This window comes from Lepisosteus oculatus, chromosome 7 (genome assembly GCF_040954835.1).
Source record: "Lepisosteus oculatus isolate fLepOcu1 chromosome 7, fLepOcu1.hap2, whole genome shotgun sequence".
NCBI lineage: Eukaryota > Metazoa > Chordata > Actinopteri > Semionotiformes > Lepisosteidae > Lepisosteus > Lepisosteus oculatus.
The window spans coordinates 40,712,556-40,739,742 of NC_090702.1; the positions used below are offsets into that span (position 1 = coordinate 40,712,556).

Sequence of the window (27,187 nt, forward strand, 5' to 3'; positions counted from 1 at the left end):
TTTGATATACTGTAAGCAAAAGAAAAGGCAAAGAAGAAATAAACACAGAGATACTGTATACTGTAACCTTTTGTTAAAAGTGTTTATGCAAAAATCATAAAAACAATAATCAAAAGCTGCATGAAGTAGATAACTTTTTAAATTTTAGAATTCTTAAAAATGAATAACTTCATAACAAATAAGAAGTTTACTAGGATGTGTTGTCAGTTTTCAGAAGTGCATACTTGAAGTGTATGATTTAAAAATGTCAGTTATTCCGTTAGATCCTAATAAATTCAAGAGAGTTGATAGGCGGAGCATGTTTGACATTCAGCAGCTTGCCTGGGTGGGGGAATAGTCAGGCTTACCAGAGGGGCAAGACTGTCTAGATGCTCACCCCCTCCCCCTCAGTATTGCAAGGACTGGGGTAAGAGAGAAATGCAGTATGGGAAAGCCTGGGTGCAAGAGTTATATACTTCCGTGAGAGGAAGTGTGCGAGGATCCAACATTCCTCCCGAACAACACTATTTGTAGGTCTCTTAAATGGATTTAATAACGTTACTAAATCATTTTAAGATATCTCTACATATTTAAAGGTTTCTTAATCAATAAAGTATCTATCTTAAAATTATTTAGACATATCTGAAAAATCAGAATTTGGCAATTTGAAATTTGACTAGAATTGTTATACATATAGCTCTGATTTCACTCTTGAATGTAACTGTGATAAAATATATTTTAATAACAATAATGTAAAAAAAGCATTTTAAAAGACAACTGTAACCAATTACAGCTACAAAAAGAAAGATTACAGAAAGGAACAAGTATCAGGCCCTGTGTTTCTCAAGTCAATACTGTAACTAGAAAACTTCTTAATTAAAGGATTTACAATGCAAACTAAATTAAGTGTCCAACTAAATTTTCTTTTTCTATTTACTAAGCACTGGGTCATGGATTAAATAGAACACACACAGTTAATACAGTATAATATTTTTGGCAATCAATGGTTAACTAAGCTTTATGCTTTCATTCTGTTCAGTTTCAAAATATTTTATCCCTTTAATCATCATTGCATACTGTACAATCAAACTGTTTTATTGCCCAGAAGGTGAATGGCATTGGAACAAGTTAATTTGTTCTTTTCAACAATTGAGCTATTGTCCATTATTAACTGCAATGTCCCTGCCCATTTCCAACACATTTCAGCACTTCCTGTCGAATGAGGAAATACAGTATATTAGTTGACACAATAATTTTTCCTTTTGCTCATAAAAAGTCCTGTATAAATGTAACAAATAAAACCATCTTAGGCCATTGAAACCTCAACAGCACCACCGTAGTCAGAAACCTGATTATGACCAGCCTTGCAGTCACCACTATAAAAGAACAAACAGGACTTCGGGATATCGTGCCTGACCTGGAGCACAGTTGTCCACCAGTGCTCCCAGAGCCTTGCCGTCCTGCCAGTCTCGGTGAAAGTTGGTGATGGGCAATTGTGGGATCTTGTTCTGGATCCATCCCAGCAGCCTCTGCTTTGGTGTCTGCTTCTTGGCATCCTCGTCATCCTCGTCCTCCCACATAGGCATGGAGATGGAATAGTGCAAGATGAGGGTCCATATCAGGCCCAGAATTAGCTTCAGGTTCCCATCCACAATGGCTTTGCTGTCTGTCAAGAGGAAACACACGCACAACATTACAGCTTAATGTTTGAGAAAGAGATATTATGAGCTAAATGAAGGCTTCAAAGATCTTCCGCGATATTGTTTAATCTCTCAATGAAACTGGGTAGGCTATACCCATTTTTAAATCATGATACAAGGATATGGAAACATCCTTAGCCTATAGTTCATTTCAAACATCTGTGCATGTATTCAGCAGTCCACAAATATTCTGTATTATTTTATCCTGTATTATTCTGTAATATCCTGTTTGTTGTCAAATGTTCATGTCATTGGACATTAAATAGGGGGATCACTTAAATTTTTACACAGGGACTAAGATGTTCATAATTTTTATAGTTTTATTTTATTTTTTTTAAAAGCTGCTTAACATCCATTCTCCATAACCGCTTGGTCCAATATGGGTCACAGTGTGCTAGAGCCTAGACAGGCAGATGATCCAGGCAAGGCAGGATACACACTGGTAGAGAACGCAGGACCACTTAGAGATACCTGTAAATTCACACAGCATGTCTTTGAATTGTCGGAGGAAACTGAAGCACCTGTGTGGCTGTGGAGATAACACGCAAACTCTACATAGAAGGCACCCCAGGCCAGAATGAAACCAAGGATTCAAAAGCTATGAAGCCAGAACAGTAACTATCGCCCAAGTGTTTAACAATTCTATTAAAAGTTAAAGAGATATTCAGTTGCATAATACAGGAGATCCAATGATAAGTCTCATGATTGTTGCCAACTCTTTCTGCATGGACTTTGTAAAATTTGAAAGAAGCTCTTCTCTCTGTGTAGGCTAAGAAAGGACCTGCAAAGTGGACAGCTGAGGCTGTCTAAAGGGGGTCAAGAATAACCACAATTAATGACTCATTGGTGAGCTGAATCAATAGAAATATCTGCATACATGAAGGCAGAAAAATGCTTTCTGATTAGTTCAGATTACATCTACAAATCATTGGTCAAAGATGCATTGTATCTACACTATAGTTCCACTCACTTCAAACTCTTTGATGAGGATTTTGAGTTTTTAACATGAGTCTAAACGACAGATATGATCACAAAACACATGGATACAGACTCATGAAAAACACTCTGTTCCTTTTGTTTACATTAAACACACCATTCTGTTTTTATTAAAAAGGAGCACAGAAACAAGATTCATATTCAGTACCAAAAAAGGAAATACAGTATAATCAATTCATCCTGTAAGTATGCTGTTTTAGAATTTTTTTTTCATCTTGTGACTAAAACCTTTATTAGAACCCTATTTTTCATCTGAGTGTTCTACCCAGAATATGGATAAATACACTTGAAGAAATATAGTGTATACCACAGGTTTTGGATTATAATCAAGGCGAGATTACTGAAAGCTAATCACAGCTCCAAATGGCAAAATGTTATTATAGCAACAGTCAAGTAAACAAACCCAGAAGTACAGTATGAGCATTTGAGATTTATATAACCAAATATTAATAATATTCACTATTTTCAATTGTTCAACACTCACCTCCATGTTTAAGAATAACTGCCACTGTACTTACAGAACTACAGTATCTTTAGCACGTTAGTTCTTGTTGTGTATCTTAATAAAGAGCCGTTCTTATATTATTTAAACTATTTTATTAACTACAGAGATCACGCCCTTACACCATATATTCCCGCCTTCTACCCTCTCGTTCTATTGTCTCGCAATGTCTACTCACTATACTACAGTTCTCTACTGCCAACACATGCACAAGATACGAAAGAGCAATTACCATAAATGAGTCCAATAATTAAATTGATTGTACTGTATACACGTCATACTTCCAAAATACTACAAAAAAAGTGGTAGGGCTGAATAAAAGTGTTGAAGTAATTAAAATCCCCTTAATTAAAACCCTTCATCTAGGAATCATGAATTTTGTTCCAAATGGAACAAAACATTCTAAAACCATTTCTAAACTTTCTTTTCTGATAAAATGTAGACAAAGTCTGGCCACGCATTTGTAAAACTCACCTGTAATCTTTATGTGTAAACTGAGGTCTAAAGAACTTTTGACAAGATGTTATTGTAAGGTTTCTGGAGCCTGACAAACCTAATTTCATAACAAATGTCAGTGTTTTGTAGCTCAAGAAAGAAATGCAGATTTTTCTCATTATAACTTCTCTGGGATCATCAAAATGAGTACAGTATATTAAATGCACATGAGCACACAAATAGTGAATTCATGTGCATAAACTGTAAGATTTTCCATGGGAGATCACATGGATGTGGTTTTTAATCAGGAATAAATACTGTATATATTACTTTGCATTTTAATGCTTTTTATATATTGTGCTGTACACCAATTACAAGTTCTGATAATAGGTTAAAGCAACACAAAGTAATGCATATCTTAACGGTCTTTTTTTTTGCCAACGGTGCTTGTCTGGCAATCTTTAAAAAAATGCCCTTTCCATTCAATGAGGCAACTCCCAACATGATTCTTTAGGCAAATGCAAAGCATAACTCTTTTCCTGTTTTCCTCTTTTGCCCCCTAAGCTATATGTTCCATCCAACAAAAGTGTTACAAAACCTTGAAAAGACAATGTCCCCATTTTACACACACCACAATGACCACTTATGTTTGTTTATGTTGTGGTGAATTTTATCTCTGTTTATATCTTATGAAAGGATGTGAAGTTCCCCCCTTGAGAAGGTTTTGTTGTTGTGTTTTGTTGCCAGGGAAAATAAAAAAACTGTCATTGTGCTTTTTAAGGAAAAAGAATGCCACTTTTTCTTTTCAAACATGTCAGAAAAACAATTGTATTCATAAAAAAACCACCTGACACAAAAAGAGTCTAGATTCTGATCTTTGTCAGAAAATTAATAAAGGAGTAAAAATGGGCAACGTTGGCATTTAAATAAGATTTGATGGCATCCTAGAGGACTTTTTTTTTCATATGGTCTAGGGTCCTTTTATTTCCATTGAAAAGCACAAGAAAGGATAGAAACAGGAAGAGTTCTAATCTATTGTCAAGTGGTTGTTATACAGGTAGCTAAATGATCCAAGGATCTCATTGAGCCATTTCTTGAAAGAAGCCTTTAGTGACATGGCTAGTCTCATGTAGATTTGTACTTTTACTGAGACCTTCAAAAGGGATTCAATTACAATTACATTCTAGTGAAAGAGTAAAAGTTCTCAGTGTGTGTAGAGGAATTATCTGCCCATAACAACTCACTGAGAAAGCCTTATAGTGTATAGCAATCACACAGATAAGATTGCAAGTTTTCAAAGGAGGCTAAATAAATTCATACATATAATACTGTAAAAGGAACTGGTAGAAATTTGATTAATGTTCACCTGTATAAATGAAAAGCAAATAGACTAGACGGTCTGAATGGCCTCATTCAAAAGTTATTCTTCCAGAACTGCAGAAGTTAATTAGTATGCAGATAAAGGGGTGTTCAACCATGAAATCACTGTGATTTAGTGTACTTCATTCAACAACCATTAAGTAATGTTTGGCACTCCTGTTGTATAGCTTCTTATTTGTAACAGCTCTTTTCTGAAACAAGCTAAACATACCCAGAGTGCATAAGGAAGCTGCTTCCTTTCTGAGTTTCCTAAGCTCTTATCTAGCTACAGTCTTTCCAAAAGATAATTTCCGCCCTTTTTAAATCCTTCTTCTCTCAATAACCCCTCCACCTCGGTCTCTGTTTCAGTCCTGGATGGGAGTGAGTATAATTCCATTACCTTATCTCTCCAATAGAATTAGCAGCAAAACAACTGATTAACGCTATTCCATCTAAGCTAATTTTTTCCACTGGATTTTTAAAACACAAAGCAAGCATGTCCAAAAGAAAGAAGTTAGCTCTCCAGAATAAAGCTTAGCTTTTGTTTCAGAGACCCCCGAGACACATAAAATAACAAATTTTGGATGTGAGTAACGCAAATAATTACTTTCTGTTCTAGGTCCTGGATATCCATTGTGTAATTTCTAGAGCTATGTGTACTTCGTTAGTGTTTGACACACAAGGCCAGGCAACAAAAAAAAACACAAAATCGGAATGAAACTTTCACCTTTAATATTTATACATCAACTTCAGGTTGTGATTCCCCTACAAGATTGCGTACTAGTTAAAGATGGTATTCCAGGTCTCTTTAACTGCATTAAATAATCAATTGTATATACAGCACAAAGTTTTAATATACTTTAAATGTATTAAGTAAAGAGAATGGCTTTATCTGAATTATAAATATTTAAATGCAGCCTTAGTGATGCAGTCCTTCTTTTAAGCCTGAAAATCTTTTAGAATTTGCTTTTAAAATGACCTTAACTCCTTAACAGCTTTTCAGATTATAAAGAGTGTTACTAACTCTCTTCAGAAGTAAAACATGTGTTCCCTGCATATACTGCAGAGTTTATGGAAAACGTCATTTTGCTTCAGACATGTAATATGAATTTGTCATATACAGTAGCATGTGGTTATTAAAGGCAAATATTTGTAGATGATTTTTTGTTTTTCATAATAACTACCTTTACTAACTATTTTTACGAATATTGTATTCATTACTCACCAGAAGACTCACACAAGTTTTCCATTTATCCTAAAGATACTAAATCTGTTTTGATGTGAGAGGTTAACCACTTTATACCCCAAAATTAAGAATTACCTTCTAATAGAATAACCAGAATCTGGGTTATGAAAACACCATCTCATGTATAAACCTATAAACCTCAATCTATCCAGCATATTAATAAAGAGACAGATGCATAAGTACATAATATTATTCTGATACAAAGTACCATGAAATGAGCTTGTCCTCAACAATCCACTTTTTAACCTGTTTATCGAGTACAGGGTCAAGGGAGAGCAGGAGCGTAACCAGTAAAGCAACTGGCACAAGGCAGGATACACTCTGGGCGGGATGCCAGTCCATCACAGGGCACACACAGACACAAACACACAATAACTCACATCAGGGATAATCTAAAGTAGCTAATTAACCTACCAGTATGTCTTTGCACTGTGGGAGGGAATCGGAGCCCCCAGTGGAAACCCATGCAAACACAGAGAAAACATACAGACACTGACCATATAATATACCAAGTCCAGAATTGCACCAAGGTCCCCAGCATTTTGAGGTAGCAATGCAAACCACTGCATCACCATGTTGCCCTTCTAGTGGATCAATAATTTGTCATCATAGATATATATCTGACAAGAAGGCAGTATGTCTTTGGACAAAGGGAAGAAACCAGAGCACCTGGCGGTAACCCACATGAACACGGAATCCCTAAGGATGTTTCTGTTATTATTTTGATATGATTAGGAAATGTAGACACCGAGTCTGTCTGCAGTGATTTCAAATGGAAGGCAAAGAAAAGTTTGCAGTCTAGCAACGCTGCTAAACTTACATAAAGGAATGACAGCACAGGGTGTCCCAGAATTAAAAAAAAACTCAATGTACTGAACAAGAACACTGTCTTCACCTCCCTTAACTGTTGGGATAGTATTTGTTCCTGATTTAAATCTACTTCTGGCAAATTATCCATTTAGCGAAAAGTGTACAAAAATCATGGAGTTGACATTTTTGGCATTTCTATTTGATTAACACAGATGTTTGAGTCTGCCAGACGAATAAATTGAATAATATGTACCAATATCAATAATATGTAATACATTTTTTAACCTCTTTTTATGCTGGAAAGAGAAAAACAGAAACACAACCAAATAAATAACAAGCCTGATCTTCAAGTACAATGTGTAGACATACTTATTTTGTGCCTAGGTTTGGCTAATTTCACAGCAACATCAGACTACAGTAGATGTCAATAAAAATTTCTTCAATCCATAAAAAGACATTTACAACACATAAAGTGTCTGGAATATTTAGAATTCATTTAATAAATAGAACATAAAGTGAATAAAAGTGATATTATTGCTTTTTAGACACAAATATTTCTGACAAATATGAATCTTCTCCATGGCGTGCTATTATGATTACAGTATAATGTGTATAATCTGATCAACACTGAACAGGTGACAATCTTGGTTCAAACTTCCAAATAAGGATACAAAAGACTGTCTTGTACTGAATCTCTTGAGAACTGACAAATGTTCTGTTCGCTGTGTCAGGCATTGTGGCCTTTAATGACCACACAACAGACATCACAGCATAGACAGAAGACCCACCAGATGACAAGACAGACATTCCACAGACACACTCCATAGGACACACCGATGAGCAAAGCAGCTGGATAAATGTCGAAACTGTAATTTAAGATCCACAGTGGGAACTATAAAACTGTGGAACTTGTCTCTGTTGCTCTAAAAGCTAAGTTATTTCCTGCACATAATATGTTACAAAGATATTCTATGACCCGTCACCTGTAGTATGCACACTTTGAAAGTTGCAAAAAAATATTAATACAACCAAAAAGATTACAATTATAATTAACTGTATTGTAGATCTCTAGGCAATTAAATTGCAATCCATGTTCTCTCAGTAGAGCAAAAGTACAACAATGTAACTGAACTAATTCAGCATTCCAAAATGTTTTCTTTGAAAAAACATGGTAAAACATTTGAAAGGTGCAATACATTTGTTGATGTCAGCCCAATCTGTATACACCCTCCCAAAAAGGTCTCAGAAGATGTCTCGCATCACAGTACACAAAGTATGATTTCCTTTTGAAACTCGGCATCATAAGATTATACTGTACTCACATTTTCATCCAGTGGGATTTAAATGAATTTGTTCCAATCCCACAAAAATGAAAAACCAACAAATACATTTTTTCAGAACACTAAAAATAATCCCTTTTCAATATTTGCTGGTGCTCTAAAGACCCCATATATACCAAATATATTTATAATGCCAGTAATGTATTTTCCTTCTGCAAAATTACTTTTCTTTCACTTATTATAAACTACACTTTCATACTTATGATTCCTCTGCAATACTTACTATACATTCCATTGTTTCAGTTATTATATTCTGTGGAATGTGTTACACAACAGAATTTTTTAAGGATATTTTTTCCAATTTGTTGATTGTCTTAAATAATGTATGTCATCCTGAATAAGGATGTGGCAAAAGGAAGCCCTGGTAACTACCTCAGAGAGCATACCAAGACAGTCTGTAATATATAAGACTAAAAAAAAATGCCATTGACCATTCGGGCAGATTATTTGATTTATGAAAGCAGTAGTTGTTTCATTAGAATCTGGAATAGATCACTGCAAGAGAAAAACAGCACAACATCTAAAGTGAATTTCATTTCCTTTCATTACTATACCTTTATTTGGGTTTTATTTGTTTTTTTTTTTCTCTGTCAACATTTAGAATGCACTCGAAATCTGTTACTTTATCATTTCCTCAGCTGCTGTCCAGTTGTTCCTTAGACACCTTGTAGAAACAAAGGAGTAAGCCAGTGACTCCAGCCTGACTGAAAATAGACAACAGCAACTGTGCTCCCTGCCCCCCGCTCCCTCCCTCACACTTTCTCTATCAGCAGATGGCTGAGAAAAGCTGCCACCCCGCCACTGATCAGACAAACACAAAGCCTTTACCAGGCTCTAAATAACTTTCAATGAAGGCTGTGAACTTATATACCGGCAGCAACTGAAACAACTGAAGCAAAAAAAAATGGATAGAACTCAAAATGTGCAGTTTGTGTTAGTTTTGCTTGTACTTTCCTCACCTTCACCATAAATCGTGTCCAATGGAAAATACATAAAGAGTGCAAGGAGCTTGTTTATTTTTTTTTGTCTTCAGAGTCAACATATCTTTTTAAAAAACATGTTATTCATTCGTCTGCAATTAGGCTTACTATCTCTTTCTTCCTTCCTACCTTCCTATCTATGTAAAATGATTCCCTAAGGGATTTATTGCAAAAACATGTGTAACATTATAAATATTGAATATGATCCCCAGTATGTCAATTTACTACTCTCAGGAGAATTACTTTAACTGTAAATTGTTTTAACCTTTTACACTAGTTCATATTTTCTTCAAGATTCAATCTTTTCTTTTTGGCATTCTACACAAACATTTCATACTGTTGCTATAGGTCCTATTTATAATAATAATAAACTTTATCTTATATAGCGCCTTTAAAGGTGACTTCTCAAAGCGCTTTACAGGATGACAATAACAATAAATAAGAAGACTACAACAATAAATAAGAAGATTTCACAAGACAGGACACAATTATAATTACAGTAATACAACAATAACAATAGAGGAGACCGTGGAAGGTGGTATTAAGAAGAGCAGAGGGGTGAAGAATGGAACCAGTTAAGTAAAGGCTTTACTGAAGAAGAAGGTTTTGAGTCTGGATTTGAAGGAGTTTAGAGAAGGTGACTTTTATTATTTGTTATAATGAGGTAATTATAAAGAATTAGAATTAGAATTCAAGGCACATCGCATAATGAAAGTAGAAAGAGACTACAGAGTCTATTGCTTGACACACTATCTCAGCAAGCAGTTCTAAACACCACGCCTGGTGATCAAAGTCTATTGGACAGGGTGCAATGCCAGATATTATGAATAGAGAACAGTCATGGACGTTGGGCCAGCAATGTGACAGTCAGCAGATAAAAACCCCTGGAATGAACCCACGTTAAGCTTATTAAAAGTGTTGGCTAACTCTGTAATACACTGCATAGCCTCTGGCTTTTTAAGTATTTTTTTTTATGAAGAAGCTCTCTTAGTGTTCAAAGACCACATTCTTGCACAGACAAGATACAATACAAAAATACAACTTTGTCTAGGAATGCTTAAGAATTGCAACCGGTAGACACTTCTGCCTTGATTCATGACATTTTCCTGTAGTTGTATTTAGAAACATTGGGTAAATGTTAATTATTATATGGTTTAATTAACTTTACATCCAGTAATACAGCTTGCATCTGAAAGGAGGGAACCTGGCTTTTGAAGAATTGTAATCAAGACTTGTGATCAGTTACAATTTTTTTGTGAAAATGTATTTTCATGCATACAATTTAAAATAATTTTAAAAAGCAATTAATCCAATGATCTATATAGCAGATGTAAAGTAGTACATTGTTAATGGCAACATACATACATGCCAAATCTCACAATGAGCATTCATTAGTTTTTTCTCAAGTGGAACACATTTACCACATCAAAAGAACATTTCAAATCAAACTCCAAGATAAAAACATCGAGATAAGGATGAGAATAATGTATATAAAGTTGCAGTGTGAATTATGTATTATTCAGTGTTTATTAAATAAGTTAATATAGAGAAATATGAAAATAAAACGGTTAACATTGCACAGTCCATCTGCTTCTATCTCAATAAACACAGTTATTCTTCTCACAGCACAGAATCATAAATTGTAAGTGGATTGGCCAACACGTCTGTCATTTAATGAGTCAACAAATTATTATTTTACTGACCAACTACCAATAGTTTGAGCAAAACATCTGACCGTAACTGATGTGTGAAGAATAAGAACCTGGAAGTGGACTGTTCAGGCACTCAGCCCCACGGTTATAGTCTGACACCAGAGTCAGTGTTAAATGGCTTGAAATCGTATTTAAGCTTGATAAGCCTGGGAAATATTCTAGAGATGTTATCAGTAATTTTCTTCTATACTGATGAAGACTTGAAGAAATACAATTCTCTTTTTTCTGAAATAAAATATCTCAAAGGGATACAGTATTGTAATTCCACCATAAAGTTACCATCGAAATCACAACTGAAAAGAGAAAGGCTGTCCCTGTCTATCAGTGCTGGATCTACAGAAGAGTGCTAATGACATCATTGTTACAACCGCTGACAACCAGCTGGGCTGTACATATCCCCGAAAATGGTATGGCCTTCTTTCATGTTTCTTCAGACACATGGCTTCCCTCACTAAGGCTTGGCTTTGAATCAAAGGTCTTACATGGAGTTAAAAGCTGGCTAACTTTTCAGGCAAGAGTGTAAACATTCACAGTTTCCCCAGGTTTCAGTACCGTGTCTGTGAAAGAATGCAATTACTGTAACTCATTCAGATCTCAAAAAGCCATTTTTCTTTTTTTTTTGTTCATCTCAACTAAGTGTGAGTTTAAAACCCAGCCTTTATACTGTAACAGCTCTGTAGATTACCAAAAAGGATTGGCTTTGATTTATGTCACCATTCCCTTTGTGAGGGAGCCAGATGTTAAGCACAAGCTTTATAAGAAAATAAGGCCCGCAATGCCATGTGCAACTCAGAGAATGTTATCCAATTTTCCCAAAGCAGTCAGAGACCACTATGTGATACATAAGTTAGTAGGGAACAAAATACATTCATACAATCGATGGAGCTCTTATTCAAATATTGTATTCAAATATAATAGGGGATAACTGTATAGTAGGTATCACAAAGTATTAGGATCTTAAACTCCAAAAGATTTTTAACCAGGGCTCTCTGGGATAAAGTCTGGATTGAAAGGAGATCTAAAAAACTGGATAAATAGTAGTTTTAAGATCATTTATTCTGCACAAGCCTGTAATCCACTACTAACCAGGAATTATAGAAGTGATATACTGTACAATATACTGTATACACCATCACCACTTACTCGTGACACTTAACTTAGAACAACCATACCTTATACAGTAGGTAACTATGGTAGGTAATAAAATTAAATGACAAAGAAGATAATGGCTAGCCTGAAGCCAGCTCACAATTCCACATGTACAACCTACACTAAAGAGCTTTTCAGAGAGGCTTGTAACAATAATAAAACCTAAAATATCAATCCATGAGTAAAAAAACAGATTTTAATACCATAGGCTTGAAAAAGTTATTCTAGCAGATACTACCTAGGCTGAAGGAAACATACAATTAATAACATTTTCTCATATTCTTAGGTACACTAATAGAATTTCTATACCAACATATAAAATTGATGTTTTGTTTTTTAGCAATTTCATTTAATAGCTTTGATCATATTAGAATGAAAAAATACTTTGTGTTCAATCAAGTGATATCAAAAGACCACAGTTGTCTGTAAATTAGTTTCTTTAAACAAATACAACAGTTTTGAATTTGCTGTCCCTAACGCTATTGCTATTTTGGAAGAGAATATTAAGTCATAAATTAAATTAAAATGAAATGAGACATTTCTGCCTTCAGAATATTTATTAATAAGGATCTGTAGTATGTAGTCTATTCCATTATTTGCCACAGGGCCATAATGCATTGGTCTCAAGAATGAAAAAGTGTTCAACTTCTGCAAAAGACTGCCAACACTACTGAAAACACAAAACCACTGGAACTGATCCAGATTGAGCTCTTTTCTTCGGTCTGGCTGTATACTGACCAGGGGGAAATATTGAGAATATCTGGCAAACAGGATGAGAAACAGGAACTCCCCCTAGAATAATGTGAACTTAGCTGCTAAACCCATTCCTTTGGGGAGTCTATTAGAAAATACCAAATTAAACTCTACAGAATTTAATTTTGACCCTAACATGATAATAAAAGCTGTCCTTTATGTTACTGAATGTCATGAATTCTACCCTATACTGAAATTTCTACATGGCCAAACTCGTTTATATATTTACAGTATCTCTGACAAGTAGTCTCTGATAAGAAAGTAAAATCTATGCTGCTAAGGTTTTTATTAATTGTTAGAAATTCAAACATGTACCTACTGTACATTAGGCCAGATTCCATTAGAAAGCAAAGTGTAATATAACTTATAATAACAACACTGTAGCACTTTAGAATTTGTATCTAAGATAGATATTTTAGCATTTTGAAATCATTGTCTCAAATCTTTTTCAACTGCTACCAAATGTCTTCAAATTAAAGACTTAATGTATAAACCTCATAACTAATGTATTTTCAGGGAAACAAAACTAAACACACAAGAATATAGATTCATTTTGTACCAACTGCTTTAAACATGAAGAGAAAAGGCAAAATAGCAAAAGATATTTTAAAAACTCTGCTTTGAAATTAGTGATAGGTCCAAATTTGAAGTAATAAATTCATTTTTAAAAAGTATTAAAACAACGTTACAGCTTTTTGACATGTCCAGGGGTACACTTTCGTAATCAATGTAATGCCTGTTTGCTGACATTTTGTTTACTTTATTCCTAGAATGAGAGCACTGGCTTGAAACGCACATTCTTACGTGCTTACTGCATCACTAGCACATGGTAACAATTAGAGATCATGTTGCAGAGTATTCTGTATCATTCTCCAAAGTCCAATAAAAAAGAAAACAAGAACAACATAAGCCTGAAAATTGTTATCCAAGCAAAACTATTTAAATAATGAAACACCTATCATGTCTCTTAGGAACCTCAGGATTGATTAAGTGTTTACTATTATCAGACAAAACACAAAAATCACTGCACAGGGCATGGTTTTACCCTTGGCAGGCAATGTTTTTGGTTAATGTTGCAACAACAGCCCTGAACATAAGAACATAAGAAAGGTCAAAAACAAGAGGTGGCCATTTGACCCATCTAGCCTATTGGGTAGAAAAGGCAGCTTATTGATCCAAGGATCTCATTAAGCCGTTTCTTGAATGAAGCTTAGTATCAGCTTCAACGTCAAGGCTGGATCGCTTCTTCCGCATACTCTCACAAGCCAAGCACTGTACTGTACGTCAAGCAAATTTATTAGTTAACCCTCTTCTCAAACAGCACATATGAGAGCAATTAACCTTGCAAACCAATCATATTCTAAGGTGTCTAAAGCCAGGAAATCGTGGAACAAATTATGTATATGATAGTGGAAAGTCACTTGCCTTTTATTGTTAGTGAACTTGTGGTAAATGCAGTACAGTATATTGTGATGGGATGACTCTCCATTCCTGCTTAGCACTTTTCATTTAAATGGATTTGTGATAGAGCTTTTTGCATTATGTGCATTATACAGTGCGTTATGCTGAGCTCACTGCTGTTGGCCTCATGTTTGAACAGGGCCACATCTGTTTTTTTCAGCTGCTATCATTACTGTGATGGATTACTTCAAAGTATGGTGCTCGCATGGCTCTAGTTTTTATATAAAGGACAATTCATTGTATATCCGGATACACATCTTCCAACATCTCTTTACAAAAATAAAAAAAAGATGCAAGTACTAAAATGTGAGTCAGAGAACCTGAAATGCCCTGTGTTAGTAACTTTGAAAAGGACTCTACTTCCAAGGCATCTGTATTGTTTCTAAGTATTCAGAAAATAACTTTGGATTTAACTGAAATATTATATTTTTCTCATTTATTTGAATGTACTGAAATGTGTGTGTTCAGGAAGAGTGTAAAAGGCCAGGATTCACATTATTTCACACATAATGTGAAGTAGTCATTTAAATTCCCTCTTGGAATCTTCCATTTATCACAGCTGTTAGGAAATAAAATTACATCAAAAACGTAAAAGGTCAACTGTAACAAAATTGACACCTAAAGAAGGCTTAACAAATGGTGTTTCTTCTTTCTATGTCTCAGCATGAAATTAACCTTTACTTGTTCCTTTGCAGCCAGTGCACTGATGCAGCTCCATGCTCAAAATTCATTAAAATGTTGTATTTCTATTTTGTTGTCCTTGCTTCTTGTAAGTGAATCTATATTCTTCTTACTGATTATCTGTCAGTTCACAATGACAGCCACAAATACTTTTCAGCAGTCTGCAAGTCATAGTGTAAAAAGATTTCTTTAAAAAAACATGCCCCATAAGCCCCAGTGGCAGTCACACTGTTGTCTCGCTGAACTGCAAGCTATTTTAAGCACCTGTTACTGGAAAGAGCCCAGAACCAGCTGTCTTTCTATCAATCACTTATTTTGAAGCTAAAAGGAAGCCCCACCAACATCTAATAACCAACTGTCATTCATTCACACCACAGACCTCCTTGCAAGCTCCTTCTGACCCATCTAGGACTGTACAATACTTTTGGGGTTTTTTTTTTTGGTGGGGGGGGGGGGACGCTAAATCAAACTTAAACTTTTTGTGAATTTCCTGTTAAATGTATATGGGTTAAGTATTTACACTACTTTCCAGCATCAAAGAATATAAAGAGGAATTATGAGACTCATGTTTTTCACTGTCTTAAAAGTTGGTGAGATTCTCCAGCGGCAGAACGGTGATGGTTTCTGCAATGTAAGGAATTTTCAATAAATTGTGTGATTAAATGTAAATGCAATACAAAAATAAGCAGGGGCTCTGTGAGGTTATTAAGGCGTACTCACCTCATGACTCAGGCAGAATGGAACATTAAGACAGGTGTGGAAAGCAGGATCTCCTGACCAATGCCAAGCCTTAATCATGTTAATGATCAAATTACAGCAAGAAAGTATTGACACGCTTCTGGGCATGCCTTTCTAGGGGTTTCTAGTTATGCCACGAGGCCAGGGCATGTGAAATCTGACACTTGTACCTCAGAAAGAAGAGCTACCCTTCTCGAAAGATCCTTCTCGACTGCAATGTCATTCAATTCTGCACCTTTCTATTACGTGTCTACTAATCCATTTGCTCATTCTCTCACTCAGAGACTGCTGCATGCACAGACTGCTAAAGACCTCAGCTGTTTCTTGCTTAAACCCAGCAGCTGGGATTCTTTGGCAGAAACAGGCACAGACATAAACTGATCAGTTCAGAGCTTAGGGTCCAAAAACTAATGTGAGTATGAGTGGTGAGGGTGTATGTGTGTGTCTTGGTTAAGTGCTCTCATTAGAGGAGTTCTGTGGAAATTCAAGTTATTTGTCACATTCTTAGATGGAATATTAGGAATAGTTATTAAAGCTTTTCCTAACTCCAATGTTCCAAAATGATCTCAACCCACATTGTAAAACTTTCCACTGACTTCCCTGTTCTTTGTCTCTAGAGACAAAAAGAATTTATTGCTACAACAAAAGCCAGATCCCTACAAGCAGTCAACCTTTATTACTTTAGAACTAGTGGTTAAATATCCTTACAATATGAGCAAGCTGCTTAACCTGGTTAGGGCTGTACCAACTCTGTATCAAGCCAGAGTTAGCTGACCCCGCAAGGGTACAAGGAATAACAGTGCCAGTCTATTGCAGGGTATCAGTGAATGAAGCAGTTTAGACCAGACAATCAGACTGACACAGCATGTCTTTAGGAGGTAGATGAAAGCCAAAACACCTGGAAAGAGCCCATGTGAACAGAGGGACAACATGTATATGCCTTACAAGCACAAGCCCAAGGTCATTATTGAACCCAGGACCCTCCATGCCACCTTACAGTCTTGGGTTTAGGCATGCACATGACATTATCCTTCCAGCTTGCTTCAATATGTGACAAAGCCAAACATTGGCTAAAGAAATCACATATCAAACCCCATCCTTTTAACTATACAGGCCAAATTAAATCATTTACACATGCACTTCTATACATGCATCTAAACATGTCCCTAATTGATGTCTTGGTACTGTTAGGAATTGTCAAAGACAAAAGATACTAAACCAATAATCGTTTTTGGTGTTATTAATAGAAATGCCTCTACAGTTTCACTCTGCAAAAAAAAGTAATGTTCTAATAGGAAAAAGAAAACCAATATTGTCTTTTCAGCTATTTATCACTGACATTTTCAAGGTCTAGTATACATTAGACCTACACCAGAAATGATCACCTAGAATTATAATTTATTTCATAAGCATGTTAATTTATCTAACGATATAACTCAACCTTAACAGAAAAACATATTCACGTTCTTCTGAAGAAACAGAAAACTACAGCCTATTTTTATTAAAGAAAGATTGGGTTACTGAACTAAAGCTTCTTTCCAACAGTGATAGAAATATTATAGTATTAATGCTATTTTCAATAAACTTGTATTCTGGCTCAGGTGAAGACTCTTTAACTGCAAAGTCCTGAAAACCACTATTATGGTCCATTTTATTTCCAACGAAGCACAAGAAGTTTAATCGGTTCAATTTTCATTGAATCTGGATCTAAAACCACATTTTCTTACAGATTTCTTAATCTCTAATGGGCACAGCAGTATAAAATAAAAAAATTAAATCAAAAGTCTAAACCGCAACTGAAAATGTTTTTTTTTTAAACACAAAACATTCTACTTAACTTTAGTTTAATACCATTAAGAAAAGGAAAAAGGAAATCTATAGTTTTTTTTTTATACTGAAATTTTCCACTGGTACTTCAATGTTGTAGCATAGTCACACACTTTACAGCTGACCTAACACAGCTGCAAAGTTTTGTTATAGGAAAACCAAAGCTTATAGTTTAACTAAAGCTTTTAGCTTTTAGGTCATGGGCTTCAAAACAGCATGATATCCATTAAGCAAAGGCACTCAAATGATATTATATGTTTCGTACAGTACAAATATATTGCAGACTATAATCGATTGCAGAGCACATAAAAAACTGTACTACATCCACCTATCCATTTTTAATAACTACTTTGTCCAGTACAGCATCACAGTGAGCCAAAGCCTAACCCAGGGTGAATAGCAGGATCAGCTTTGGAAAGGACGCAAGTTCACCACAGGGAACACACATGCATTTAACTTAGAGAGGCCACACAACCTAGACGGCATGTCTGTGAACTGTGGAAGGAAATTGGAGCTCCTGGAGAAAGTCCATGTGGCTAGAACATGCAAACTCCCTGTGGAAGGTGCTGCAGACTAGAATCAAACTTTGCACCCAAGACTTGTGAGGCAGTTAGCAGTGTTGCTTAACCACCAAGTTGCTACAGTACATAGGTTCATTTTGCTTTAAAGTGCAGCTTTAATTGTTGAAAGGTTCTGCCTGCCTTTTCTTCTCCACTGATGATCATTTAGTATGTCCAATAAAAAAAATGATGTTATTTAATTACTTAACAGGTTTAACATTAAGTGCACGTGCACAATGAAAGACTTTACGATAAATTGTGCCGAACGAAAAATACAACTTTGACCTAAGAGATTCCTGTTTTGGTTTCAGTTCAAATTCCACAAAACCAACATTTCTACGGACAAGTGTCATTAAAGACCAGCTTAAACGTTAACAGAAAGCCACCTTAACTCGGATACCTTGGGAAGGAAAGTAATTAACTGTCTCTTCAACACCTGATTTAATTATATATTTCTGAACTACATATTCTTTTTGTTTCTCTTTATTCCCACGTACTGTATGAAGGGTTTTTTCTACAGCATGTAATGTAGCAGATGATATACAGAAAATGTCAGAAGTCAGCAATATATCCAAGCTGGAATAAGAAAATTTGAATTTTCTTATTGAATTGTATTCTTTCGTGATCTCAGTAAAAATCACAAAAAAATGACTAACTAAAACTGTCAAAAGGGGATCCGAACAAGACTGGAAACAAAGAACATCTTTATTGGGCGCAAAGGCTACAGTTATTTTTCACAGGAGATGCCGGGGACTATTCTACGAATATTTATACTTAGTCCATTAACAAATTGTTAGAAAATTTAATTCAAATAAAAAGCTAGCAAAAGACAAATAACTGTTGGTTGAAAAAAACGAGTACCTAAGCATGCTCCTAAGGCGAAAGGAACCGTTCTGCTAATGAAAGGAAACATGTTAATAGTTTACCTTTTATATTACTTTTCCTATACTTTGTGCAAAACAATGGTACGTTGTCCATAATTAATAAAATAAACCATTCAAATTGAGGGTGTGCTAATACGTAAAAAGGCCACAAAAACACACTTACAAAAAATGAAAACCTTTATCTTACAGTAAATGTCAATTAAATGCTGGAATTTAATACCTCAATACTATATAAAGCAACAACAACATAAATAACAACATATTTTTTCTGCATTTTCTAAAGTACCCGCCGTCTAAAATAGTCATAATTTTACTTTTGTGTCGTAGCATAATTGGAGTCATGTTGAGCATTTTTTATGTTTCTGAAAAGTTTTAAAATCCTCAGTCGCAAATCTTCCACAATTTCTCACAGGTATTCGTCACAGACGAATGTGTTAACTTTTAGCAAATTAAGTATATCCCCCCAAAAATAATAAGCTGTAGTAATTAATAAGCTGAAAAAAACTAAAGAATAAATGACAAAATATTTTGGTCACATTTTAATTTTATACACAAACGACACAGTTAGACACTGTTTTATAAACCTAAGGTGTTACCAGAAGATGACATTTTCTTTATGATAATTTATTTATGAAGTTTTCATACACCAGGGCATCCTATGTAATCCATTATACAGTCATATTTCAGTGAATTAAAAAAATGTTCATGTATTTGCATTATATCCACAGTATATAGAAGTTTTGATTTAATGCCACTTTACTAATACATTAATTGCGTCAAAAGCGAGTGGAATGTTTCAAGGTGGTGCGATGTTAATGCACGTACTGTGTCCAACACTTGCTCAACTTTGTTTTAATGAGCATGTCAATCTTGGCTTATAAAATGGGCTATTACAATTAAATGAGTACGTTATTAAATGAGCCTCCTGATATTGATTTGAACATTTAAACTAAATGTATCTCTTAAAATAAATAGTGGGTGTGTTAAGGACAAACACATTTCCAATAAAGAAATTAAATTGTATTCTATGACTCAAGGACGCCCTCTAACTCTCTTCCAATGAACTTTCCCGCAGGAACAAAAATGTCAACTTTCTTTTGTGTGAACTCTGCAAACCAAAGCAGTTTTACCGAAGCTTCGGAAAAGTGACTACATATCGCTTACCTATAGATACCAGCTTGATGTGTTCTCTGTCTAGGAATTCCAGTGCCACCGAGACATTTTCCAGTTTCATCTGCCTGAAGTTGGGTCTGGAGTGGTATTTTCTGTACATTTTCTTTTGACTTAAAACCTCCAGCAGACCGATAAGTTTCAGCCCATCGCTGAGATCTTTCTGTAGATCGTTGATCCTTTTGTTGACACATTTCAGATGCTCGTTGCACCACCTGGTGAAGGTGTTCTGCTGGATTTTCTTCCAGGGTGCATCCTCCGCCAGGTCCTTTTCCGTGGCGGGCATCTCCTCCTGCTCTTCCCCGTTGTTGGTGCCCTGGTAGTACTGAGGCTGCTGCTCGTAGTAAGTATTATTGCTCATCATGGTTTCGGTCTCCGTGACCCCTTTTTATACCGCAATCAATGAGGCCAGTGTGAAATCTACTGCACGCAGGGGAGAAACAGGAAAAAAAAAAGTTTGGCAGGGCAGTGCCAGGCGCGCGCGCTCTGAAAAGTTCCAAAAACTAGTTTTTTTTTTTCAGAGCTACTTGTTAAAATGGTTGGGCTTGTCAAACCAAGCAGAACTGTCAGCAGAATGATAAATTAAGGAATCCGGTTTTCGTTTGGAAGGCAGGCAGTCCCCCTTTTTAATTGGCAATATTGTGAGAAATGTGTTAGCTAGTTCTTAATAGACACTATAGATTAGAGCAGGAGTATATTAAAAAGAAGAAGAAGAAGAAGAAGAAAGCTGCTCCTGGCGAGGAGTATTAAGAAATCAGCAGAGCTGCGTTAAGAGAAGCTTGTTAACTTGTGTGACTAAATGGAGGAACAGACAGGACAGGGGTTTAAAAAGATCTGAGACCCCTTTACAACGTCAGAGGGAAGGATTCTCCGGAATGTCTCTGCCATGACCATATACAACTAAAGGATGGGTATTTTTCTAATCCTACGGAGATAATAATATGTAACAGGATTGGACACTAAGGATAGCAGGGGCAATGATTGGCTAGCCCCCATGTGCCGCCGCGGTAGTGACAACTAACTTTATTTTTAGCCGCTCCAAATCAGGATTTCGGGGGCTGGCTGGAGTTTTTTGGGTTGTGACAGTGTGTAAGTGAGTGGGTGGTCATCAAAGGTTTATAATTGAGCTAGGAAAGGAAAATGACGGCTAGGTACACTGCGAAACCTACTGCATTTAATGTTACAGGTTGTGTTTGATCATATATCATGTATTTTGCGTAGGGCTCGACGTCTACTTAACTGTGCTCACAAGTCTACATTACAAGGTCGTTTATTATTAGTGTCTCTCTGCGGAGTAAGTCACATAAATTAAGACGAGTAGATACCCAGCAGCTGAGTTGGACTCATATTCTATTCTTGACTACGGGAAGGATAACACAGGAGAGACCACTTCTCAATAGGTTGTCTCGACCTCCCTTTCTTTTTAACATTAGGTATGAGGTCATACCTCGTCTTTAGAGCAGGGTTTCTCCAATTATTAACCTCTGACGTTAGCACAATACATAGGCCCGCAACTATGTGTCGCCTCATAGTGAAAAATTTCTCTTTAATAAACAAAGATGGGATCTGACAACTTTTACTGGTGAATTACTACTGTTGTATGTTCTTTCACTTGATGTCTCGGCAATTTCTAAAGAGAAAGGTCATGAGATTTTTATTGAGCGTGAGTAAGAACCACAAAAAAAATTCTTACTATGAAAGACATAAAACTTTTCTAGCAAGGATGTATAATACATTTCAAATGGTGTACTCCTGATACAGCCTGTGTAATTATTAGAACATTTGAAAGGCATGCCTGTGAAAGCATACAGCATCATAGTTTAAGTAACGCGAGAGCCTGAATCAAATGGTGGATTTACGAATCGTGTTAGAATATACTTATTTTAATTCGCTCATTACTACAATATTAGCATTTGTTTATTTCGGGTGGGAAAAAATTTATTACAAAACAAGATAACTTTAGATATTGGAATTGAACTTTGAAAATATAACTTAACAAGCTTGAAATCGAATGTGAGTCCTACACATTGTTTACCAGTAACATCTGATTTAACGGATAACACTTGTTCTATAGGTCTATAAACTTGATCTTCACACGAGGAAAAGGATACTCATACAACATGAGGACTTATCGATCCCTTGTGTTCTTAACCACGACCTACTGTATATTTTTTATTCAAACGTTAGACGGGAAATAGAGTATTTCACACTTTTAAAATACTTTACGATTTCTACATTTAACGGTTCTGAACAGTAATAAGGAATTGCCTTTTGATCTATTCTTTTGTGAAAGCCATGCTGTGTGTAACTTAAAATCTGTACGTAAAAATAAAAACAGCGTTGCTGCATTTTGGAAAAAATAACAATCCGTATAAGTTCAAGTAGGGCGTTTGAAGTCGCTGTAAAGAAACAAGTAAAGGTTAATTCCACGCTGAAAAGGAGAAAGAAACAACGTATCAGCTACGATATATTTGTAAATAAAGCCAATCAAATGTTACATTTTGTCTAAATAAATAAAAATGCAAAGCTAAACAGCAACAGACATAGGTTTCCCTTCTAGTTCCTTCTGGACCCCTGTCTGGGACCCTCTGTACAGCAGATGACTGTTGTTAAACCTATTAGAGTAAAAAAAAATAAACAACAAAACCTCCTTAACAGCAAAACAGACAATGGCGTTTGTTCACAGCCTGCCTAAACACTGAATAACCTTTTATCCCAAGTCACTGTACCAATCGCGATGGCAATAATAAGGTTGTATGCTCAACAATATAATGAAACAATATGGTTCTAGAAGGATACTTGCAGGTTTGGTATTAAAGATCATCTTCCGCTACTACTGAATTTTATGGAAATAAAATTAAGTAATTCCAATAAACCGGTATAAATGTATATTGCATGAAATCCTGAGAACATACCCCTTAGAACTCTGTAGGATCCTTGCAGGATTGTTATGAATGGCATACTCTCTGGGGAAATGATTCTTGTGAATGGAGATCCATAAGGATGTGTTTTATCACCAGTGTAGTTTTTGATCCACACAAATTAAATGCAGAGCAATGATGATGTTTTTAACTTGTTTAAATACGCTGACAACATGGCCTTGTTTGACCTTCTGCAGGGAAGTGAAAGGCCAGACCAAACACTCTTCTATGACAAAGTATTAATTCTTATTAACTGGTGCCAGTTTATTTAGGAAATAAACATCTTGAGCACAAACTAATTAGTACTACAATCAAGGAGGTTTGAGCCAGCTACACAGCTGATGCATAAAAATGGTCAGCTTGTGGAGATTGCTCCCTGTTTTAAATATCTGAGTACATACAGTATATTGATAATAAGCTAAAGTTCCTAGACAACACAGAGTACGTTTATAAAAAGTCATGAAGAAATTATATCTCTTGAGAAGGCTGAGGCGCTTGTATGTACAAATAGACATCCTAGAGTTGGCCTACACTAGTCTGGCAGAGAGCATGCTCTCTTTTAACATCTCCACTAGGACTGAACCCTGGACAATAATTTTAGTGCCAAGGATAGGGCCAAGATCTCAAGGACTATAAACATGGGCAGCAACATTAACCAAGTGGGTCTAGCCACACCTACTGGATCTCACCAAATCAAACCAAACATTCACAAAGCATATACAGGTAATGCTTGGATGTAGTTGTCCCTAATTAACTGAAACCTACTGATCTTGGTGAGAGTTGTGGCAAGCTATAGGAGTGGGACACCAGTCCATTCCAGATCCACAAAGGAAATAATTGAGGGCATTTTGAAAGAATTCTGAAAGAATGACAGAGCATGAGTAGTCTCAGAAAAAGACTTTACTGCAGTCAATCCAGAATGTCTCTGGAGGCTGCGAGGAATCTGGGGCACCTGGAGGAAATCCACACATACAGAGAGAGAACATGGAAACTCCACAAATAAGGAAGCCTAGGGGCCAGAATCAAATCCAGAAGACTGGAGCTGCAAGGCAGCAGTGCTAACAGCCACACTTACTGTGCATGCTGCCCACTTGGGGATCTCAATCAGTAGTAAATATCAGATATGAAACCAAACCCAGAAAGACTCTGTATCCTGCCTCCCGACCCCATGGCTGAGTGATCTCACCCAGCTATTCACTTTGTCATAGGAACCACAGGATCCTGTTGGGAATGGAAACATATGACCCCTTACAGATGTCATACCCAATTACTGTGATGTGGGTAAACTGCAAACAGGCTACAGTAATAGGAATTTCTCAGACTGCAGCAGATGAGGGCTAGGATCCAAAGGATCCAGGATTCAAACCTTCAAAATTAATGACCTTTAAAAAAATCAGCTTTGTTTAAAATAATCCTGAAACAATTATTCCGGCAATGCTGCATTTCTTATTTCTGGAACATTCCTGATGTGAGGGTTACCTGGATAGATTATTGTGAAAGCCAATAATCAGCTTTTATTCTACAATCCGTATTCGATTTAAGGATTTTGATCAAAATAAGAAATCTAAAACAATTTTATTAAAATATAAAGAAATATAAAGCAATTTTCACACCCAAAGAAGGCTCCACAGCTAAAACGTTGTGTTTTCTTTATTCTCTTTTCAGCATGGAATAAGGTGTTCACCTATTACTTGTTCAATTTTATTTATTGTATTTACTATTAATATCAAAGCATAAAAAGTAAGAAAAAAAGCATAAACTGGCAGTGCTTCAGCTACAGTATCTAGACAGGATTTGGAATACTGCAGAACAATATGGTTGGGTGGGTTCATTATAATGTCAGATTCACTTATTACGGCAAAGTATTTCAGCAGTCATGCACATCTTAGGCCCCTTCATTGGATAGCGTAAGAACACTAGGTTTTGTCTCAGTTTTTCTTGCTTTAAAGAAACTCATCATGCTTTAAAAGCTAACTGAGCATCTGGCACTGCATCTCACTGACACTAATTAATTTGCTATCAAGACATTGCACAGCAAATCTTGATTCCATATCAGTCATTCTAAGAACTAATCCAATGATATTCAGTCAATTTATTTCAAATTTTTATACCTGATTCTGCCTGTATCAGCTAAATAAACATATATAATTGTGATTATTTCACATTGGGATTCATTATAAAATCTGTTATATGATTTAACAGTTATAAATTGGCATAAAATGTAAATGTACTGTAATCTGTATCTCTCATAATTTTAGTTTCTGCCCACTGCCTTGTCTTCAGTCATAAAAAAAAACGTTTTAGATACATCTCTGTCCTTTTCTCTTCCATAACAATATGCTATACTTTTTATACCCTCACTGACATAAAGCTACTGCAGAGATTTAAGTAAGGCATGATGATGTTCGCCATTCATATCCATTCAATTTTTATTTTATCAGCTGTCCTCAGTTAAGTGTAACTTGTGTGAGCACACATCCAAATTAGTCAAAATCCAACTTGTATTGATCGTGGCTCATTGAACTCACTTATTTGAGAAACAGACTCCTGTAGAGAATACTTAAAAACTTGTCTAAGAACCTATGACATTTAGCACAACTACTATATATAACAAGCATTTGTTATATGTAAGCAGTAAATGATATACAGAAGTACTGGTGCAAGGAAACTATTGCTCATCATTCCTCATTTATATCCTTGACTTACTATCTTTCTTGGTATCTGTGCAGAGATGACCATATACTCCTTGAAAACATGTCAAAGGCTATACTGAGAAAGTCTTCTGACATCTATAGAGTCTTATCAGCAAATTTCTTTTTTGCTAGGAACACAGGACAGCTAGATCTGTGTTCACCAATGAAACTCAAGAACTTGCACATAAGAAATGTTGAAACACTTTATGACAGTATTTAGTAGGTACTGTAGTTTACTGCAGGTCTGCTTTGCATACGTCCAGTTGTATAACTAACCTCACAAGATTAAGTTAGATTTAAATTTTTATGTATTTAGATGGACTGAGACTATGAACATTATTCTAATTGAAATATTGTCTAATTAACTATATAAGTGTAATGCATATTTCCCATATTCACATCTGTATAGAGCCTTGCACTATTCTGACACATATTTAAATGACACTGCCAAAGCCAAGATTTCTGAAATCCTGTTATTTATTTATCCATCTGTTCATTTTCTAACTGCTTAATAAAATTCAATGTAGCAGGAGAGCTGGAGCCAATCTTTGCCAGCAACAGGCGCAAGGCAGGATACTCCCTGGACAAGACGCCAGTCCATCACAGGGCAGACACAGACACAAACAAACACAAAAACCACGGCTATTTTTTTCCTGAAGCCAATTACCTACTAGTATTAATTTAGTAAGAAACTGGAGTACCCAAAGGAAACCTACACAAGCACAGAAAGTACAGTACAGTACATACAAACTCCAAGCAGTTAGCACCCCAGGCCCAGAACTGAACCCTGGGCTCTAGTGTTGAGAGGCAGCAATGCTAAATGTAAAATATTGTTATAGTACAATTTCTACTATTACTGCATATGAAATGTGAAACCCTCCTACTTCACCTAGTAGTGCAGAATGGGTGATAAAAATAGGCCCTGAGATGTTACTCTGGCTGATACATTGTGTGTCTGCGATAGGAATCGGTGACTGTGAAGTGACTTAGCCATTTTAAAGGTTGATAAATCAAGATCCCATGAGTACATTCTGTGCATGTTATTAACATAATAAAAAGTTTCTGAGTTTCTGCCTGAGTTATCCAGACAGAACTTTAAAAGACAGCAAGCCGCAAAAAGCTTTCACAGTAATTTGAGATTTTGTAGCTACATCACATGGTCCCAATCACTAGCAGGCTTGTTGACAGGAAGATTGTCAATAAATATGTTTTGGAAATGACAAGATTTGTTTTTAAACAATGAAATAAAATAATTCAGAAATCAAGGACGTTTATGTGAGGGAAAGAAAAG

General features: G+C 35.8%; 1 protein-coding gene across 5 annotated transcripts in view; it reads right to left on the reverse strand.

Annotated features, from left to right (window-relative positions):
* flncb (filamin C, gamma b (actin binding protein 280)) overlaps positions 1-21,091 on the reverse strand; it is a 66,570-nt gene extending 45,479 nt beyond the window's left edge. For 4 of the 5 annotated variants that reach the window (XM_006633312.3, XM_006633314.3, XM_015352381.2 and 1 more), the window contains exons 1-2: positions 20,277-21,090; positions 1,397-1,645 (exon numbers count right to left, since the gene is read on the reverse strand). In XM_006633312.3, the coding sequence (XP_006633375.3) occupies positions 1,397-1,645; positions 20,277-20,646 (619 nt within the window). In that variant the 5' untranslated portion in view covers positions 20,647-21,090. Of the gene's footprint in view, positions 1-1,396; positions 1,646-20,276 lie in introns of all 5 variants that reach the window. The other variant, XM_015352382.2, reaches the window with a different exon arrangement.
* Positions 21,092-27,187: the final 6,096 nt, after the last annotated feature.